General features: G+C 47.1%; 1 protein-coding gene across 1 annotated transcript in view; it reads right to left on the reverse strand.

Moving 5' to 3' along the window:
* The window catches only part of LOC142559736 (carboxypeptidase Q-like), a 44,319-nt gene extending 23,923 nt beyond the window's left edge, over nt 1-20,396 (reverse strand). Inside the window, exons 1-3 of the mRNA XM_075671332.1 lie at nt 20,120-20,396; nt 19,486-19,894; nt 8,424-8,515 (exon numbers count right to left, since the gene is read on the reverse strand). Coding sequence (XP_075527447.1) covers nt 8,424-8,515; nt 19,486-19,894; nt 20,120-20,184 — 566 coding nt within the window. The 5' untranslated portion in view covers nt 20,185-20,396. The remainder of the gene's footprint in view (nt 1-8,423; nt 8,516-19,485; nt 19,895-20,119) is intronic.
* Between the last annotated feature and the right edge of the window lie 129 nt (nt 20,397-20,525).

A 20,525-nucleotide genomic window follows, 5' to 3' on the forward strand; every position in this document is an offset into this window, starting at 1 on the left:
CAGAATTAAAAAAATTACATGTAACATGTCGCACAAATCTATTGGCTAAGCTGGATTACTCAAATAGGTGAACATTACTCGCACGAAAATTAAAATATATAATTGATTATTTTAAAAACTTCTATCAACTATTGAACTAGTTACTTTAGCGCACATATTCCAGTTTATAAATTAATGCCAGTACTTTCACAAGGCACATCCATATGTTGCGAATTTTTACCCTCCGTGGTTGCTTAGTGGCTATGGTGTTGGGCTGCTATTAGCACGAGGTCACGGGATCGAATCCCGGCCACGGCGGCCGCATTTCGATGGGGGCTAAATGCGAAAACACCCGTGTGCTTAGATTTAGGTGCACGTTAAAGAACCCCAGGTGGTCCAAATTATTCCGGAGTCCCGCACTACGGCGTGCCTCATAATCAGATCGTGGTTCTGGCACGTAAAACACCAAATTTGTTTTAGCGAATTTTTAAACTAAAAGCTTTGAGATAAGCGCTGTCAAACTTGCGGTAAAGATGCCCCGCTCTTCCAGTTACTTCTTCAATAAAACAACTTCTTGTGCATTGGAGTTCAAACATAACTAGAACACCAATGCGTTTCGCCGCTAACGTTGGGAACGCAAATCGCGAAACTGTTGTCATCCTCAGAATTTGTTTCAAGTGGATATGACTTGCGAACTCACTGGCTACAACTGGGAAATTCCAATATGTGCCACAAATTTATTAGTTTAAAAGTTAATTAGCGATATTTTGATCATTATAGTTGATTACGCATTTCAGTTTCTCGTGCAAATCGTGTTAGATTAAATTTCTGGGGTTTTACGTAGCCACGATCCGATTATGAGGCACGCCATGGTGGGGGACCCCGGAATAATGTGGACCACCTGGGCGTTCTTTAACGTGCACCAAAATACACGGGTGTTTTCACATTCCGCCCCCGTCGAAATGCGGCCGCCGTGGCCGGGATTTGATACCGCGACCTCGTGCGTAGCAGCGCAACACCATAGCTAAGCAAGCACGGCAGGTACGCTTGCCCCCCCCCCCTAAAAAATATTCTGGCTACACGCCTGGCATCCATGTGCGCGTGCGAAACGGCAAAAGCACATTCGCGCATTCTGAGCGTCGGAAGCCTCGAAACCGATGAATAGCCCCCACACACACAGAGCGCGTGCAAGCGCGAATTTGGGAATAGAGCGAAGCAATCAAATTCGGACGCGGTCAAGTTTCGGCTGTATGCGTCCCCGTATAGTTTTCTTGTTTGAGAGTGTCAGGCGGACGCGGGCCGCCAAATGGAAGTCGCACAGAGCCGAGCAGAGTCGGCATGAGCCTGTCATATACGAAGTTTCCTCTCAAATTGAACTCTGAATCAGGGCACTGCAGTAAGTCTGCTGTCGGCTACGATTAACGACATTTCTCCTCATAACGATAGGATCGAAAATCGTTCACGGTGGAACAACCTCACCTAACATGGTCTTCCGAAAACTGTTGAGGAAAATAGCGATGCTTTTGTGTCAAGGGTTGCAACATTCTTTTCATATACAGTAAAGTTGAATGCCCTCAAACAGAAAGGTTTCATATGCTTGGCACACGTCGTGATAATGGGGCCCCTCCAGCTATTTTGAAACTGCTGCACCACCGAAAACAAAAATATTGTTTAAAACTATGAAGTTTTGCATATGAGAGGAGTTCTCTCCCGCATCTGTGATCTGTTCAAGAAAGCTATGGGTTACCAAAGCCGCATTCCGAGATAATGGTTCCACTGTCCATCAGAGATACGACCACGCTTTTGTGGGCAATGTTCTAACGCTCTCAATGAAATTCCTAGCCTTGCTTCCGCAGATGCTCCACGAACGAACCCTGGCTAACATCACGTCAACTCTGACATATGTATCCCCGATGTCAATTCCAGAAGACCTAGTAATAAATTTCCAGATTTTCTCTTTAATCGCATCCAATACCGCTCAAATTGTCGGTGTCATGGAAACATGGCTCCAAAGTTGCGCGTATGACGCCAAGATAATCCCTCCCGGATTTAAAGTTCTTAGAAGCGACAGAAAGTATGACAGAGGTGGTAGTGCTTGCCCTGTATACGTGGTCTGATATAAACTACTCTGTGCTGAAACCACCCCCCTGATACAGTATGGTGTAAGATTTACACATAAAATCATTTCATTGTAGTTGGGGTTTTTCAAGGTGCTTTAGTGTTTTTGATTGTGTTTGCTTGAATGAATGATTGAATGAAAGAAGTCTTGGGTTTTAGACGTGTGAAAACCCCGATTTGATTATGAGGCACGCCGAACTGGGGGGCTCCGGATTGATTTTGACCACCAGGGGATCTTTAACGTGCTCCCAATGCACGGGACACAGGCCTTTTTGCATTTCGCCTCCATCAAAATGCGGGCCCCGCTGCCGGGATTTTGATCCTGGGACCTCGTGCTTAGCAGCGCAACACCATGACGCTAAGCCACCGCGGCCGGTCGTGTGTTTGCTCCCTTTTTTTCAGTGCCCCACTCCTGTAATAGTTCTGACGAGCTGCAGCATTTACAAATAACTAACTAACTAAATAAATAAATAAATACTTTGTTCTTCATGTAAAGAATGATTCTGATTAAATTTTGTTTCTTTTAGCCTTTCTCCGCCAGGCTGACTGCCCCTAGTTTTGCTCGCTCCTTTCCTCAAGTTTTTAAACTCTCCTTGATATTCGTACACGGTTGCGCTGAAGCTTACGTTAGATTTCTGCAAACGATTTCACTTTCTCAAGATTGTTTTGCTTGCATAAAGGCCATCTTACCTGAAAGCCAGTGCCTTGCCTACTATGACTGCAGCAATCGCTGTCATTTCTGAGAATGCTCCTGGCTTACGAAGAAGAGCCGTATGCGCATTTCTGGATGAAAATATGAGATCATGGTCATGCTAGAAATGTACTTAGAGTAGATCGCGACTGATGCAGAAGCCGGTAGGGACTGGCCCCCTGGGACCCCTGACATATCCAGCCTCGATACAGGTTATAGCTATAGGCTTGATGCAGTACTGAGCACTTTAATAAACCAGAGAAGCGTCAGGAACAATCCGAGGACACTTAAGCACATTTTATGAATTGTGGATGCGAAAGCATTAATGTCCAACTGAGCGCCGCTGAGCGGTCCTTCGAATTATGAACTCCTCGCGGGCAAGCGAGCGCGTTGAGACGCTTGGCCAACGCCTCCTAGATAGCACAAGGCCGGTGTACTTCGGTCCGTGATGTCATGCTACCTTGCCCGACTGCCATAGAATCTTGGGGACGCTCCCGAGCAAGCCGCGGCGATTTTGTCGTCACCGCTTTCGTCACGCCGGGCTTGGCAATGGAAGTTTTGGTCCAAGTAACATGATGTCATATAAAGCAGAGTGTACAGGCCTGCTATGTAGGAGGCGCTGGTTTAGCCCAGTAGGTAAGAAACTCGCTGACTTCTAAGCGTGGGGTCGTAGGTTCGAAACACCCTACCTCCAACGTTTTCCCTTTCGAATTCATTCAGTTCTTATACGATAATTCTTTATAGCGATTACCGAGGCGAAGTTAGAACGCAGGCGGGACCTTGCGCGGACAAGGAACGCGCGGATAACACAGGCTTCCCAGAGCGAGGGTGACGTGGCGTTGCGGCGATGCCCTCTCCCCTCACGCAACACCTGGAGCGCCAGCGCAGCAGAAGGTGTTCCCTTTCGCCCGCTCTGCTCCGTCGAGGCGCTCACGTGACATGGCGTCGCAGCCAATGAAAATTTAAGCGCCGTTTCGCTGCTACAGGCGCCGGCTTTCTCGCTCAATGGGCCATTTGATGGCTTCGTATCAATATGCAGCTAGCGAAGCACGACGCCACTAATTCCAAAATTAAAATATAAGCTATCGCTATTCAGACTATAGAAGCTATCTAGGTGTACTGTCCGAGAATCGCGACGTGATCTTGAAGTCCTTTGAAACAAACAAAGAAGAGGTCAAAAACCCGAAAAAGAAAACTATTGAACTAGAGGCTATAGTTTAGGTCAAACGACTCTCGATTGAAACTGGAAGTTGAAAAATTGGAACTATACTAACGAAGAAATTACCTAGGGATTCAGGTTATCAATGTTTGTGAGTGTATATATTCTTAGGCCCTCACCACGAAATCTGGGCTTCCCACCCGCAATCATCACCATTCTGAGGCTATTCGTGGAATAACTCTCGCTATATTTATGTGTTTCGTTAGCTGGGAGGCTCGAGACAAGAGGTTAAAGGGACAGACAACCGCTCAGAACATGACTCGAGATAACCCTGCTGATGGAATGATTCCCTATCGTAGTGGTTAAAACGAGCCATGTTTTTCTCATTAAGCGTATGTTTATATTTTTTATTCATCACTAAATGTCTCGAAAAATGACCTTTGGCGCCCCACGCGACAAAGACATGAAGCTGCATAGAAGGTCCACCACGTGACCTTCTACTAGCGTACGCAGTTCCTGGTCTTTGTATTAGTATTGAAATGTAGTATGGTTCCTTTTTTATTATTATAAGTTTTTCCTGACTTACAACGTGGAGATAATTCTTCGTTTGTAGTGAGCAGAAAAGTGGCGCTGCCTTCGCCTTCGTTTTCGATGAGTTGCATTGGCTCGTCTATCTACAGAACGACGACGACGGGAGCCAGCCAGCCATGACGTAGCCGTGTACTTGGGGGAAAACGCGGCACAAATATAAGAAATGCCTGTACATCAACGCGAACTTATTGCACCAGCTTTTTTGTTTTCAAAAGTGGTTGAAAAGGTCAAAATGGTAGGTGGTTAACAACAGTTACACTCACTCCTGTGAAAACGGAACGATAGGCGGCTTTCACAATTTGCGAGGCGGGCTATCGACATCTCTCTCACTTCTCAGCGTTGCTGGAGCAGGCCGGGACTCTTACTTTTTTAGAGGCTGCTCAGATCGAAAAATTCTGCTAACTAAATATCCACGCGCTTTTGGAAGTAACCGCTGCAGATGTAAACACTACCGAGGGTGAGCTTCGCGTTGCGCCATAAAAAGCTAGGTCCTTAAAAATCGGTTGTCTGTCCCTTTAAGAAACTGAAAGTCCTTAAAAAAAATGAAAATGTACGTTAATAAGAATTTGACAGCTATGAAGAGGCTGCTATAGCTGTCAAAGAAGCGAGCTAGAGGCATGCACTATCGCTTCCTATAGGTCCATAATAGGCACATATAATAGTAAAGAAGCTGGAAGCTTGGTGCCCTTTCAATACCCCTCTCACACGGACGCGGCTAAAGTCCTTTTAACTGCCTTCAACAAAGGACATCTTTATCTCGAGGGAGATGCGCGCAGTCCTTTAGCAAAGGAAGTTTAAGGAAGTTCCTAGCGAAAGGAGATGGAAGATCTCCCTTGCAGACTGAAGGGACTGAAGTACTCTTGTTCCCAGCGTGCTTGAATTTCGAGTCAAGAAATCACCCTCATTTTTATTAATTTCACTTTTACCAGCAATTATAACTGTTTTTATTGCATATAATATAGTATTTGAGCACTGACAAAGATTCGACTCGACTGACATTCGACTCTCGAACCGGGCGTTCTCGGAATGGCTGCTGCGTTTGCTCTGACTGCGCCATATTTTGTTGTTTTGGTGAACGCGATTTTGTAAGAAAAGACAAGTAACCAAAACTTTTTATCAATATATAACGTGTTTCTTTCATGACTGCGTACGAAGTGAGCAGCGCCTAATGGGCCCCCAGTGGCAGCTTTCAGAAGTTCGCTTATAGGCCGTGTGACACGGAGCTAACTCCTTTGAGGTGAAACTCCTTTGCGGTCCTTTAAGGGAAGGAAGTTCGAAGGAGATCCGAGTTGCCCGTGTGACACGGGTATAAGAAGTGTTATCCAAAGTCGTTTATCATGTCTAAAAACTTTTATACTTCTGCGGACTGGACAGAAAGAAAACAAGTCCGGGTGTTTGGACATTCGGGTCATGTTGCATTTGAACTACTGCATGTCAATATTAGAAGTCTGAAAAAGTATTGGGACACATTGCAGATGTGTGTTCAGTCGATATTGCCGCACTTGTTTGTTCTTAACAGAGACCAACATCCATGAATGAGTACCACCAATTTTCGCATTTTCAAATTGCCAGATTCAATGCGTTTTTCCATTGTAGGAAAGAAAGGTAAAGACGGTGGCGATAACATTGTATTAGTAAAAAAGTGACTGGTTATGATTTTGACGAACGAGAAGCTCTGCAATTCATTCAACACTTTCAAAAGTTCCAATGTGCACTTCACATTCATGTTAGAAGTTGCAGAGGTTGAGCTATGGGAACCAGTGCGTTAAATTCCCATTACTCGATCGTCAGGAACTGATGCAATTATTATAAGAGATATCGCCTGCACTTTTAGTGACACTAAGACGCTGTCAGTTTAATATAAACTAAACAATTAGGACAGGTGTAATGCCGGAAAGTATGAAGACAAGCATGGTACGACCACTTTAGAAAATGGACTCGTGATCAGTATACAACAATTACAGACCCATAGCAATACTGAATTATTTAGCCTGTATCCGGGTAAAAATAATTCACAAGAAGGTGACAAACGTCTCTGGAAAATACAGCTTGCTAAATTACTCACAATACGGTTTCCGCAGAGGTTGAAGTACAACAATGATTCTTGAGAATTTTACGGACTTTCTGGGCCAAGGAATTGATAAAAATTTTATATTTCTCATGTTTCCCCTAATTTTTTTTGTAGACTAGCAAATGACATTTGATACAGCTGACCATTTATTATTACTTGAGAAATTGGCCAACTTTCCCTTCAGGAGTTCCTTTCCGTACTTATTTCAAAAATTAATGTTCCGATCTCACTTAGTGTGCTAAAACAAGTTATTTGTGAGCAAGCCGTTAAACGTTACTTGCGGTGTGTCCCAGGCATCTATGGTGAGGAAACTACGATTTAAAATCTACATCAATGATCTAACATGCCTACAAATTACTTCTAAAGTTTATTTGCATGCTGATGGGACTGCAATTGTTTTACGTAGCAGCGTATTATGTGCCTATTAGATTGGTTTATAAAAAATCGAATCCTCACAAACAAATTCAAGACCAATCTACTATGTTTCTACAGATGGTACAAAAACATTAACGCCTTCACATCCAATATTCCTTCATAACAGCAGCTGCAAAAATTGTTCTTGCCCTCCAGTGACCTTAGTACACAGTGCTAAATACTTAGGTCATCCCTTCTATAGCATTTAAATCTTGGAATGACCACATTGAATGCATAGCACTGCGGCTGTGGAGGAGGAGAAGCAAAATTTATTCGAGAAATAAAGAAAAACGCAATCATGTTTCCTTCTGCTTACACCAAGGGATGGGGGTGGGGGGTCCTTAGTCCAGGACTTCTGCAGCCTGAGCTTTGGTTGTGTGCTTACACGCATAACGTGACACCTTTTTGAGATGTCTCCTCCTCCCACACTGCTCTCGCCATTCAAATATTATTAATAAAGATGTTTTACCCTCCCCGATGAAGGCTGTACCTAAGGCGTTAGGTGAATATGTTATAGGTACGGCTCTAACAGTTTACGGTTCATCCTCCCATTACAAGTTTAACTGGTTAGATTCAATCCTGTACATAAAATTCGTGTTCTCCTTGCTTACGGAACACATTGTATAGAGAAGCTCCAGCAGACATTATGAACTGCTTCAGTTTACTAGATAGGTGACATAGACAATTTGCATTCGATGCTATAAGTAAAAAAGTAGCACTCTACTAGCTTCGAAATTGAAAATATCAAAACGAGACAGCTTAGGCAAATCAAGGAAAGTAAACTCGTACTGTTCTTGACAAAATATTGGAGGAGAATCCTTTTTTTTTGTATTCCATTGCATTTCAATAAGTTGCAAACAAGTTTTATTCTCAATTCATTTAAACAAATACGAGTTTTCATAAGGTCATCGATTATGTGTTCGAACATCTAAAGAGAGGTTGAAGGAAGAAAAACAAATGCCCACTACAAGTTATATAATAATTCAATGTACGATGTCATCAAGCAGTCTCTGTCTGCCTTTCTGTATATGCGTATTATTTTGGGCGCTGTGTCGATATTTTTTTTCATTTTCCTGCCTACTTGCTTCATTTAGATATTTATTTTTTATTAAATTACTTTTCGTTTATGCATAACTTACCTTTTGCAGGACAGTTATTTACACATGTATTTCTGTTTCCAGCTGCAAAATTATTCGCAAGCATTGCATAGTTCCCGAGCTTGGTGCTTTTTTTTTCTCCTGATAAGCAGCAATGTTACTGAGAAAAGGTGGTTGTGAGCCGAGACTGCCCAGTCACGCATACAAGCCACAAGGCTTACGTGGACTGGAATTTGCCTGTGAATGTCTATTGGTGCCCAAATAAATGTTCTGTTCTATCTATTAGAATGGGTGGTGGCGTACCTGGCTGCGTAGGAAGGCCCCTTGGTGCGGTACGGCACGTACCGCCGGTAGTCGGTCCACTCTGGATTGAACAGCACGATGGTGCCGTTCACCTAGATGCCGAATATCAAGAAAAGGTTGCAATGTGTCCGATCGGCGAACACCCCGTACATGTTTAATTTCAAACCGGGACATTCACTGGAGAAGAGTGCACTCCAGTTACCCGCCGTGGTTGCGTATTGGCTTTGGCGTTGCGCTGCTAAGCACAAGGTCGCGGGATCAAATCCCGGCCGCGGCGGCAGCGTTTCGATGGGAGGTGAAATGCAAAAAAGTCCCGTGTAGACCGTGATTGGGTGCACTTTAAAAAAAGCCGTGCTGGTCAAAGTTAATCCGGAGTCCTGCACTATGGAGGGCCTAATCATATCGTGTTTTTGGCGCGTAGAACCTCAGAATTTAATGTTCATTTAGTGCGCTCCAGTTGGCGGCAGGCACTCCTGTATCTGCCGTTGTTACGGGCCCTGGGCCTACAGTTTACGTAACAAAGGCCTAATTCACCAAGGTTGTTGTTCGCATACGTTCTGTTCCCCATTGGCCGCTCGCTTTCGACAATTTGTCCATCATATCGATATAATCTGCTCTTACGAACAGCGCAAGCATAAGTAATTTTTCTGTGAATGTGAACCCAGGGGCCGATTTCTTATAGTTTTTCGTTCGTAAGTGCTGTTTGTCATCCCCCAACCATCTGCACTAATAATATCTCCATCAAGATTGGCTGAAATCTGCTCTTACAAAGAATTCTAGCGGAAGAATGTTTCTGTGAAGCCGAGCTCTCAAGACGTCGAAAAAACAGCAGCAGGCAAATTGTGAAAATATTAGCGAAGGGTATACTGGCCAATGAAAAGGAGTTTTTACGATCAAAGGGAAATGCGAATTCGCGCCCTTAGCTCATATTCGCGATGCAGTTTGTACTTAAGTGCAGTTAGTAAGAACAGGCGCCGATCAATCGCTATAATGAGCTGTGAAGAGGTTTATTGGCTGCGTACTGAAAGCAGCTAACACGGCGGTCAAGCAGCAACAAGAGTCCCAGCACGAGCGGCGAACCCCGTGCGCAGAGCTGGTGATGATGATTGGCAAGCATTCGTTGTCTTGACTGTACAATTACCCCCGGGAACGAAATGGAGCCGTTCTGGTGACCTAAGAGTGCACCACAATGACCGGGTCGAAGTTAGTCTTCAGGCGCTACACATGGACGTCCCCGGCGGCGCAAGTCCGAAGACGGCGTGACTGGTGCGATGACGTAATTCACGGGAGATATGCGCTCGGTGATGCGGTGAAAGAGAGAGAGAGAGAGAGTTTATTTGAAAGAAGGCAGAGATGTCGGCCTGAGGTAGCGCGCTCTAGCCGGCTACTGTGCACATAGGGAGGAGGAACGGGGACATAAAGGTATGATGAGGGATGATAATGACATAGAAAGAGGTATGCACAACGGTGAAAGCAAGTTCAACATTCTGGTGATCAACATTCAGAAATGTCACCCATGAAGCCATTGCCGGGTTCCATATCTTGTTTGCACTCACTATAGTTCAAATGAAACTTCACATAAAAGCGCTAAGACGAAGCTTGTGTGTGGGCCTCCCCTGCATGAGCAGCACAGGCGCCAAGCAAAAGCTTTACAGGCCTTCGTACTTGGGCAGTAGTTTCGTTGAGAGACCAGCTGCAGTGGCAGGAACTGACAGGCGCACAAGCTTGCCAGGAAGGAAAGTGGGTGCGTCGGTGTTTTCGGGGCGGCTGCTCTTCTGGCGTTCTTAGTTAGATGAAGTTAAGGCCCCTGCGAGTTCGCTGCACAACTCAGCATGTCTCACAGCGGCAGAAACGCGTGCACACTCGGATGCATCAGGCCGGTAAGGGAGAGTTGTGTCGACAGTGTGCGACGGATGGCGGTCGTACAATAAGAAAAATGGCGAAAAGCCAGTGGTACTTTCTATCGCGGAGCTGTATGCGTAGGTGACAAAGGGTAGAATGAGGTCCCACTTTGAGTGGTCAGAGGTGACATACAGTGCAAGCATGTCGCCAAACGTACGGTTGAAGTGTTCACTGAGACCGTTGGTTTGAGGGTGATAGGCGGTAGTTGTCCGAAGAACAACACAGCACTGATTGAGGATGGCCTCAACGACTTCGGACAAAATGGCGCGGCAGCAACCACTGAGCAGTTCCTGGGGTGGACCGTGGCGGAGAATAAAACTGCGAAGGAGGAACGACGCAACGCTGCGGTAGGGCGGCGGTTTCAGCGTATCGCGTGAGGTGATGAACTACGACGATGGCGCAGCGGTTAGCACCAGTTGTTAGGGGAAGTGGTCCATACGAATCAATGCCGACACGTCCAAATGGTCTTGCATACTGAAAAGATTTTGCGCCAAAAAACAACACACACAAGAAAGACGACGACACCACGGGCGCCCGTGGTGTCGTCGTCTTTCTTGTGTGTGTTGTTTTTTGGCGCAAAATCTTTTCAATATGCAAGATCACCAACTAGCCCAGCAGTTAACTCTTCTAAAGTCCAAATGGTCGCGCAGGGCAAGATAGAGGCTGTAGAGCACTTGGCGACTGGGGGGACAGAGGATTTGCAGCGTTGGCAATCGGGCCAAGAGCGAACAAATTTTTGAACGTAGCAGTCCCTCGCCAGTAGTACCGCTGACGAAGACGTTGGTAAGTTTTCAAAACTCCAGAATGCCCACACTACGGATCAGCATGGAAGGATGCGCAGATTTCGGAGTGCAGGCTTCGAGGTATTACCAATAACCGTTGACAACCGTCTCAGAAATAATTACGTCGGTGAAGCAGGTCATCGCGAATGGCACAATGGTGAGCTTGACGACGCAGCGCGCGAGTTGTCGGTTGTGTTGACGAATCGGAGAGAAAGTCTCTAAGGGAGGCAATCCAGTGGTCCTTGCGCTGCTTGGAAGCGATGGTTCCAATGTCAATCGACGAAATAGTAGACAAACGCTGAGGAATAGGAAATGTTGTCGGACAAGGGAGAGCGTGACAGGGCGTCGGCGTCAGAATGCTGGCGTCCATTTCGGTACACGACTCGGATGTCAGTGTTCTAGCCGAAGTGTCCAGCAAGCAAGGCGGCCTGAAGGATCTGTCAATGATGGGAGCCAAGAGAGTGCATGATGGTCAGTGACGACATCGAATAGGCGCCCATACAAACATGGACAGAACTTAGTAATGGTCCAGATGATGGCTAAAGATTCCTTCTCCGTCACATGCACTGTTGGTATCGGCTTTTGTCGGTGTTCGACTTGCGTATGCTGCGACGCATTCACCGAATGCGTGTTCACGTTGCGCAAGGACAGCGCCGCCGACACCGCTGGGTTCCGTGTGCCTTCTGTAGAAGCTGTTGGGTAGTACTGGCGCAAAATTGGGGGTGGAGAAAGAAGACGGCGCAGATTCATGAAAGCGTCCTCCCACTCCGATGGCCATGAGGAGAGAGCACCATTGCTTCCGAGAAGCTTCGTCAGGGCTGATAAGATTGCGGCAAAATTTCTAATGAACCATCTGAAGTAGAAACAGAGTCCAACGAAACTACGTATAGTTCCTTTATCGACTTTGGTTTAGAGAATTCAGCGATGGCGCGAAGTTTGGTCGGATCGGGGAGAACGCCGCCCTTGGATACAACATGACCGGGTATTGTAAGCTGCCTCGCTGCAAAGCGGCACTTTTTCAAGTTCAGCTGTAGGCCGACATTCATTAAGCATGTCAGGACACATTTGAGCCGCTGAAGGTGCGTGTGAAGTCCAGAGCAAGGACGACAGCATCATTGGGAAGCACAGGCACATCTGTCATTTTAAGCCTCGCAAAACTGTGTCCATCATGCGCTCAAATGTTGCGGGCGCATTACAAAGTCCAAAAGGCATTACGTTAAATTCGTATAAGCACCAGGCATAACAAATGCTGTCTTCGGCCGGGCGACTTCTGCCACATGGCGCTTGCCAATATCCCGACTGCAAATCTAAGAAAGAAAAGAATTCCGCGCCTTACAGACAGTCAGTGGCGTCATCTATGCGCTGTAAGGGATAGACCTTGCGAGTGAGCTTGTTAAGGCGTCGGTAATCTACACAGACGAGAACAGAGCCATCCTTCTTCCTAAGAGAATATATAATTAAGGAAAGGTGGTGGGCCAATGTGAAATAGTTGGCACACGAATGAAATGTTGCGAGTTTTCCCTGTGACGACGAAGAAGCAGGAGAGGGGTTAGGCCGAAATTTATGGCGCCGCCTTAATTTTATCAGTCTCCTGTACGAAAGTGATAAGTGAAATCATTTCAGAATGTAGAAACACAGACTTTTTGTCTGTGTTTCTACAGTGTGTTTCTACAAATACAGTTGGCTTCACCCTTGTGTAGAGCGTGGGAATTAACGGCGGCCTCTGGTGCGCTCCGGAGGCAGCCAGCGACGTCTAACGCTAGCTGCTGGGCGTGACATCTCGGTAGCTGCTGGGCACGTCTGGGCCCAGCAACTACCGTTAGGCGTCGCTGGCTGGCTCCTGAGCGCCCCGGAGGCCACCATTAATTCCCATGCTCTACACAAGGGTGAAGCCGACTGTATTTGTTTCAGCTCATTTATTGCGACAATCACCCTATGCCGGACTAGACTTTTGGCTGAGAACCTGTGAATCGTAGGGCCAAATGAACAAAAGAAAAAGATAGTTTTTCGATGGTAAAGCTAACAATTCTCTCTGACTCGCGATGATCATCAAAAAATTTCTCTTCTATATCTTCTTTTTTTTTGCGTGATCGATCGCACGTCGTGTCAAATGCTTATTCTCGTGTTCGAGGCTACCTCGTCGTTGGTATTTTGAGCGATTTAATCGTCTGTCACTTATTGCCACCTATGTGTCTGTATTGTCTCGCTATATTGTAAAAATTAAATCATGGGGTTTTACGTGCCAAAACCACGATTTTATTATGAGGCATGCACGCCGCAGTGAGAGACTGCGACTTAATTTCGACCACCAGGGGTTCTTTACGCGGGCACCCAACGCACGGTATACGGGCGTTCTTGCATTTCACCCCCATCGGAATGCGGCCGCTGCAGCCGGGATTCGCTCCCACGCCTTCGGGCTTAGTAGCGCAGCGCCATAGCCACGACGCCACCACGGCAGGTGATATATAGTCTCTCCTTGGACATCAACTGTATGCGCTTTAATCATCAAATCCTCGAGGAGCATTCTTATATTTTCTAACGGCATCCTCAGAGATACCTTTGGAGATTTTCGCCTGCTATACTGTAAAGTAGGGATATTGGCCTATATCAAGTGTTATCACGGTTTCGTAACCTCAAAGTTCCGTGTAACTCACGCAGATGTTTCTATATTTGTCTTTAAAAACATGCGCTATTGGAGTCGGCTTATGTGAAGCTTTAATTGGCGTTTGCAAGGAACGCTGTTGTTTTTAGTGACCGTTCGCAAGTGTACAGGAAGGGGTTTTTTTTTCGAGAACAGGCCCCATATTCGCAAAAACGTTCGTGAGATATGTTATTAGCGAATGCAATCAGCCAATGATAAACAGCACTTACGAACAAAAAGCTTTGTGAATTCGGCCCCAGCTTTTTTTGTATGAGCGTAGCGAACGTGATGTCCTTGCAGATAAGTTTCTCGGTATACTTTGCCCCTGATAACGTGGGTTTCAAATACTAAATAACAAGAATTTCTTATTCCTATTAGAACCTCGCAAATTTTGAGGAAATCACATTTTAATGCGCCCCATTTTTCTAAAGGCTGAAAATCGCGAGTGATTCCAAAATTCATCGAATTGCAACACTCAATCCTGGAAATTAATATTGGAACCGAGGGCGCCGGGAGCGCAGAAAAGGCGGCCCCGCAATCATATCACACGGAAACGCCCCGTGACGAAAAGCGCGTCGAAAGTTTCAAACTGACCATCGTGGCCAGTCTCGGCCGATACTGATGCTAATACTGGTTTTACCTGGCAAGTACCTGTGGCGACGTGCGGTATATATTGGGGTATTTGCCGCGACACTACATCATTCAAAGTTTGTCACACTCTTCGTCACGGTACAGCGGGGTCCCGCGGGGCGCACTCGATTTCAATATAGCCTGGATTGAGCGTTGAAATTTTGTACGAATATCTCGAGTGAGGTGCGATTTTCAAGATTTATAAAAAAAAAAACAGGGGTGCACTAAAATGGGACTGCAACCAAATTTACTATATAAACCACTACCCCCAATGCACAAGATATCATTTTTTTGTTAATTATGCTCTCCTGTTACCTACGCTACTCGCCTCGCCTAGAAATGTCCGCCTCGCCTAGAAACTTTGCATAAAGGACACGTTTGCTACGCTCATAGGCTTTCTTTTTTTTGTTAAAAAAGAACTGTACGGTCAAAGCACGATTAAATTCTGGGGTTTTACGTGTCCAAACTATGATCTGCAGAAGCTTGATGTGGGCGAGTTGGTTTTGCATAGTTGATGAAAAGAGCGCTACGAAGACGCGGACTAAAAGAACAACATGTACGACGGACAAGGCGTTTGTCCGTCGTACATGTTGTTCTTTTAGTCCGCGTCTTCGTAGCGCTCTTTTCATCAACCAAACTATGATCTTATTATGAGGCGCACGGTAGGCACACTCCGGATTAATTCTGACCCCCTGGGGTTCTTTACACGGGCACCCAATGCACAGTGCACGTTTTTTACACTTCGCCCCCATCGAAATGCGGTCGCCGCGGCCGGGATTTGATCCCGCGGCCTCATGTTCAGCAGCGCAACGCCAACGCTAAGCAACGACGCCTGGTAGGCAGAGCACACGACGAAGTTAGACATGTTTACCGAGACACGCCTTACTCAACGTAAACTCGCGGAGCTCCAACACCACAGGCACGTCCGATAGAACCCAGAGTATATCGCACACGCTACACCGAACCACAGAACACCTTTATGTAACACCGAACTCGTTCTGCGCGCAGTTTTTTGCGGTACACGGTCATGGTTCCGCTGCCGTCTCCTCTCTGCGTATCGCCCTGCTCTCGTTCCAAGTCATTCTGCGCTGCGCATTCACTGCCCGTTTCACGCTTCTGGGCGAAAGCGTTCACCGCGCTCTTCGGTGTTCATAGGCGCCGCTCTACGCTGCTCCACTTATAGCGTTTACGAGCCAGCAAGTGCTCACGTTCTAAACCGTGCTTCCGCTGAGTATTCGAAAACGTTCCTTCTTCGCTCGACGCGTCTTCAGACCGTCTCCCCTCCGCACTCAGTATACGCACTTCAGCTCCTTTGCGTTGGAGCTCGCGTCTGCGCTCGGTTGTATGAAGCATCCGGTTGCCCCGAGCCGCCTCAGTTTGCACTGTCTACGAAAGTCCCGGGTCGCGTTGGTTTGCACCATCTCTGAAAGCGGTTTGGCCACCGTGCTAGAAAGCAGCCAGCAGCCACAAAATGGGTGGATGATGCAAACAAAGCACCGCCTTAATCGGGGTCGTGTGTCGCCACCGAGCACACCATCCAATCATCCCTATACCGCACATGGGCAATGCGAACAGTTCTGGTGTTTTCGAGCCCACATAATGCAGCTCGGTACATTACTGTAGCGATATTGCGGGCGACACTTGCGCTTTTGTGGCTACAAGCCCTGAAAGCTTGGAACTTCATCGTCAAAGTATCGAAGCGAAGCGGGATTGGTATAGCGTAATAATCGCACCGAAAAACACTATATAGAGATGATACTTTGTAATAACGTTTTTCACCCGATTTTATGGATTCGTTTGGTGCAAGCCAATGACGAAGGGCAAAAAGAATAGAAAGTGCGAAGAACCTTTATGAAAAACGACATTATAGCAGCCAAATTCGGGAAGTTTTTTGTTCCAGAGGGCCATGTCCGGCCACCCAACTAAAGCCGCGTTCCACCATCTCCACAGGCCGACGCCTGTGGGAGCGTTGTAGCATTCAAACTGTTTCGCGAATACGTTCTTTGCGCCCGTACTCACGAAGCAGTAGGGGCGCTACAGGCAGCGACGAATCGTTACAAAGAACTTCGCGTTAGAGTATTTTAACCTATACTGGATACCGACACCGCCTGCCGCAGACTGCGCGTAAGCGGTAGTGTAGGCCGTCCACCATTGATGATTGACAACGCGAACAACGCGTGAATTCCCGCCAAATTCAAATCGCACAGAACCACCAACGGAAATGCTCCGCGTAGCATTAGGATAAGAGAAATTAAAAAAAAAAAAGGAGGGCTAAGGGGGGAGGCGGAACTCGTTACTTAAAGCGGACGCGGGCTCTATAGTACAATGGGGAGAGAGAGAGAAAGAGGAAATAACTTTATTGAGGAGAAATAGGGTTATGGGGCCCGGAGGGGGCATGGGTCCTCAGTCCAGGACGCACAAGGCTTGGTCGAGGAATTTCGCATGAGGTCGAGTCAATGGGGAAAACCTCCGTTGTGGGGAGGGTAGCTCCCCTTCTCACACTAGGACCTCGCAAACAATCCTTTGCTTCTATCTCCGTTTTCACTGAGCCATTTTCGAGAATTCTTGCTGTAAAAACGCTCGCTGCACGGCGCTTTACACCTTCCAGTGCACAACAGTAATTTCTATCGTAATTTCTGAAAGTAGCCTGTTCAGGGTATTTTTAACGCTTGTACTTGCCATAACTTCTCTCTTACCGCCTACTCTTCCCAAAAATGCTCCACAACAATAAAATTCGGCCCAGAGGCTCGCGATAATTGTGTAAAGACCCTTTAATTTTCATTCGAATTGAAGCCAGAGTTTTAAGTGTTCATCCTCTTTAGGTAAGTGCAAATTGCAATTTTTTAAAGCGAGCCGAATGCTAATCGAATATTGTTAGAAGTATTGAATCGAATATCGAGGAATTTTCGAATAGTTTTCGAAAACTGAACAGCCTTTTTTTACCATTATTATTAAATAATGCTCACTTTTTGGTATTCACGACATTAGGAATTTTCTGTCATTGCACTTCATATTGTGATTGGCAAAGCAAACCTTATTAAACTCACAAATGGAGCATTTAGAACGAAAGAGCAGTTGGTTCGAATACTCGGGAGCCTTCGAAGCCTGCGCAGCTCCATCATCATAACGAAATTTTAAAATGCAACCCCGTGAGCATCTGTGTATAGCTTAAAGACCAAACGAAAGATTGACGTCGTTTATGACGATGACATAAAGAAAACGGCACTTAATTCACTAGTTGGACGAGTCCGTATTGTTTCAAATATTATATTATCGAAGTGAGTTCAGATTTAATCCGAAGAGAGCTTGCACACACGTACCGCATCCATAAGTCTAATGCCACATGGCCTTGGGGCTAACATAAAAAATAAAAATATTATGTGGATCCCACGCACTGTTGGAATCAATGTAAGCGAATATTTCTGTGCTGTTTTGCTTTGATTGACGATACTTAGCGATGATGTTGGCGGCGAACGTTTAATTTTGTCAATGTTTGGCCCAACACGATAGTGGCGAGTTGATAATAAAGTTCACCTTGCGTGCACCACTGCTGTTTGTCTGCTTAGCGCACACGGAGAGGTGTTTGCATGAGGCACTCTTTTGCGCCACACTTCTTCATTGCCTGACATGCCACATCGCAATGTGGCAGAATTATTAAACTTTAATTGAATTATGGCACTGTTTGTGGCAAAACCACAATCAGATTAAGAGGCACGTCGTAGTGGCGGACTCGGAATTAATTTTGGCACCATGGTGTTCGTTAACGTGTCCCTAAATCTAAGTGCACGAGCGTTCTTTTTTTTTTTTTTCCCGTGGAAATGCAGTTGCTGCGGTCTAGATCATACGCGCGGCCTCCAGCAATGCCATAGCCGCAAAGCTGCCGCGGCGAGCACAGAAGTGTTGATTTGACGTGCGACCGCTTCGGTAGTATCGCCTAGACCCTGTGGTGCGCTTTAATTAATGCGGCTCTGCTTCTGCACGCCCTGCGTAGGTTGTCCGCTTGACATATGTGCATGCCGTTTATTTTTCAGAAATAGCAGAAACGTACCGTACCATACCTTGAACTTAAATTTATCCAGTTTGCCCGCAACCGGCTGTTGTGCATATAGCAGTAGCATTTCCTCGCCTTCTCGCGTCGCCTTTTCCTCCTCCCGCCCTCCCCCCATGTATGCGAGTTGAGAGCGATCAAGGCTGTCATTTGCCAATTTCGTGGCTGCGTCGGTATACCTACAGTGAACAAGAAATATTCTAGTTCACTATAGTTATACCCATTCTCTGCCTACTCTCCCTATCTCCTCTCTACCATTCCATCTATACTTCTCTTCTGGACTGTTGTACGTTAGTAGAATGGTAAGCGCTGCAGTTTCTGCAATGCTCTTGCGGGGGAGTCACAAATAATTACAGCTGTCAAGAGGCGAATATGTGGCGACGGCCAAGGAGCTCCAAAGGACATTGTGGACATGCGACGCGATGGAAAGGTCCAAAAGGGTTTCTCGCGTCGCCTTTCCTCTCTGCCGCGTTCTTGTCATGTATACATACGCTCTGAACCACCCTCCGACGCGGTGTGCCAGACAACAGGAGTAGAATCAGCAGCAGCAGCAGCAGTGGGAAAGGCGAAGGAAGAGGCAAAGAAAGCTTCGCTTTAAAAATACATTAAAACAAGAAATACTGCTGAATGTCATACTGCTAAACAAAACGTTAGGGCGAATGACGGTGGTTTAATCGCAGAAATGTTGCTTTTTCAGCGACGCCGCATGCTATACTGCATACGTTAGGTCTACAATGGCTAGGACGAAAGTTGCTGCATTTTCCCTTCAGCTTCTTTTTGTTCGTACACAATGGACGTGAAGTACTCGAAAAAAATATTCCAGAAACATTATTATTTGCGAACAGTCACTAATGAATTTGAGTCCAGTAGGACAATATTCGGTTCTTTATTCGTAAGTTGCGAATATTCGCACACCCCTAATTCTCTTGTACCGCGTCTTTAAAAAGTCGGCCCACGTTTGCGAACTTTACGGAAAACTAGCGACGGCTCCCGTCACGCGCACTACAGGCATTGTCGCAGTGCCGACCGACAGATGCCGCGTGCCAGCGAGACGCTCACCTCGGCGCGGCGACGATCGAGTTCCTCGAAGGAGCGCACCGCCAGCACGGGAGCCGTGAGGCCCCCTGCAGGCGTGGCCACCGAGCCGCCCAGGCCGAGCACGTCGAGGGGTACGGGCCGGGGCTCGAACAGTTGCGCCAGCTCGCGACCACGCTGCCACACTGGTGTGTCCACGGGCTCCGTTTCGACGCGGTCCAGGCCGGCGGCCCGCAGTGACGCCACTATGTTGTCGATGGCGGCCTCGAGGCTCTCCGACCCGACCAGGCGGTGGCCGAACCGATCGGCGAACTCGGCCAGAGCCCGGTACGTGGCGCCGGACTGGGGTCCATCGTCGAAGGCCGACAGGATGCGCCGCACCACGGGCCCATAACTGTCGATCTCATCGACGAGCGTCGAGGGCAGGTCGCACCTGTTCGGCGGCACGAACAGACACTTGGTGCACGCTGCAAAGCTGCGCAACGCAACGGACGCAAGAAAGAAACCAGACAAGGAGGCCCGAATAGAACGCCGTCGACCAGTCAAAAAACGTTGATATGAAGATGGACGAACGCAGGTTTAAAGAAAGCGCATTTTCTTATATCTCCCGTGCGTCCGTTGTGAAGGGGTGCGGTGCATGTATACTAATGAATCGCACCTGTCGGTTGCGGGGCCGTTCTTCGAGAACATCACAGAGAGAAGCAGTGGTAGCACCGGGTTCATCGTGGCTGTCTCAAGTGAGCGGCACCACTGCTGGACCTCTGGTCGTAGACGGCTGCCGGATTCCTCCGCAACAACGGGCCACTCGGATGGGCGGAACACGCCGGAGATGCCGGCTGCTGCGGCTTCCGCTTTCCGATAAGCGCCGCCGCAGTTGCCGCGATACTCGATCCAGGAGTTATCTGCAGCGTCTTCATCCCGCGGTGGGACCCACTAGCGATTCCGAGGAACGTCGAGGATGCGACGCTGAGATGTGCGCCCCGAGCGGCCGCGATCGGGCCATGGCAACGGCGCGTTCTGCGACCGCTTTGTGGACACGCTTACGCCGCCGGTGACGTTGATGA

The sequence above is a fragment of the Dermacentor variabilis genome, chromosome 1 (genome assembly GCF_050947875.1).
Source record: "Dermacentor variabilis isolate Ectoservices chromosome 1, ASM5094787v1, whole genome shotgun sequence".
Taxonomy (NCBI): domain Eukaryota; kingdom Metazoa; phylum Arthropoda; class Arachnida; order Ixodida; family Ixodidae; genus Dermacentor; species Dermacentor variabilis.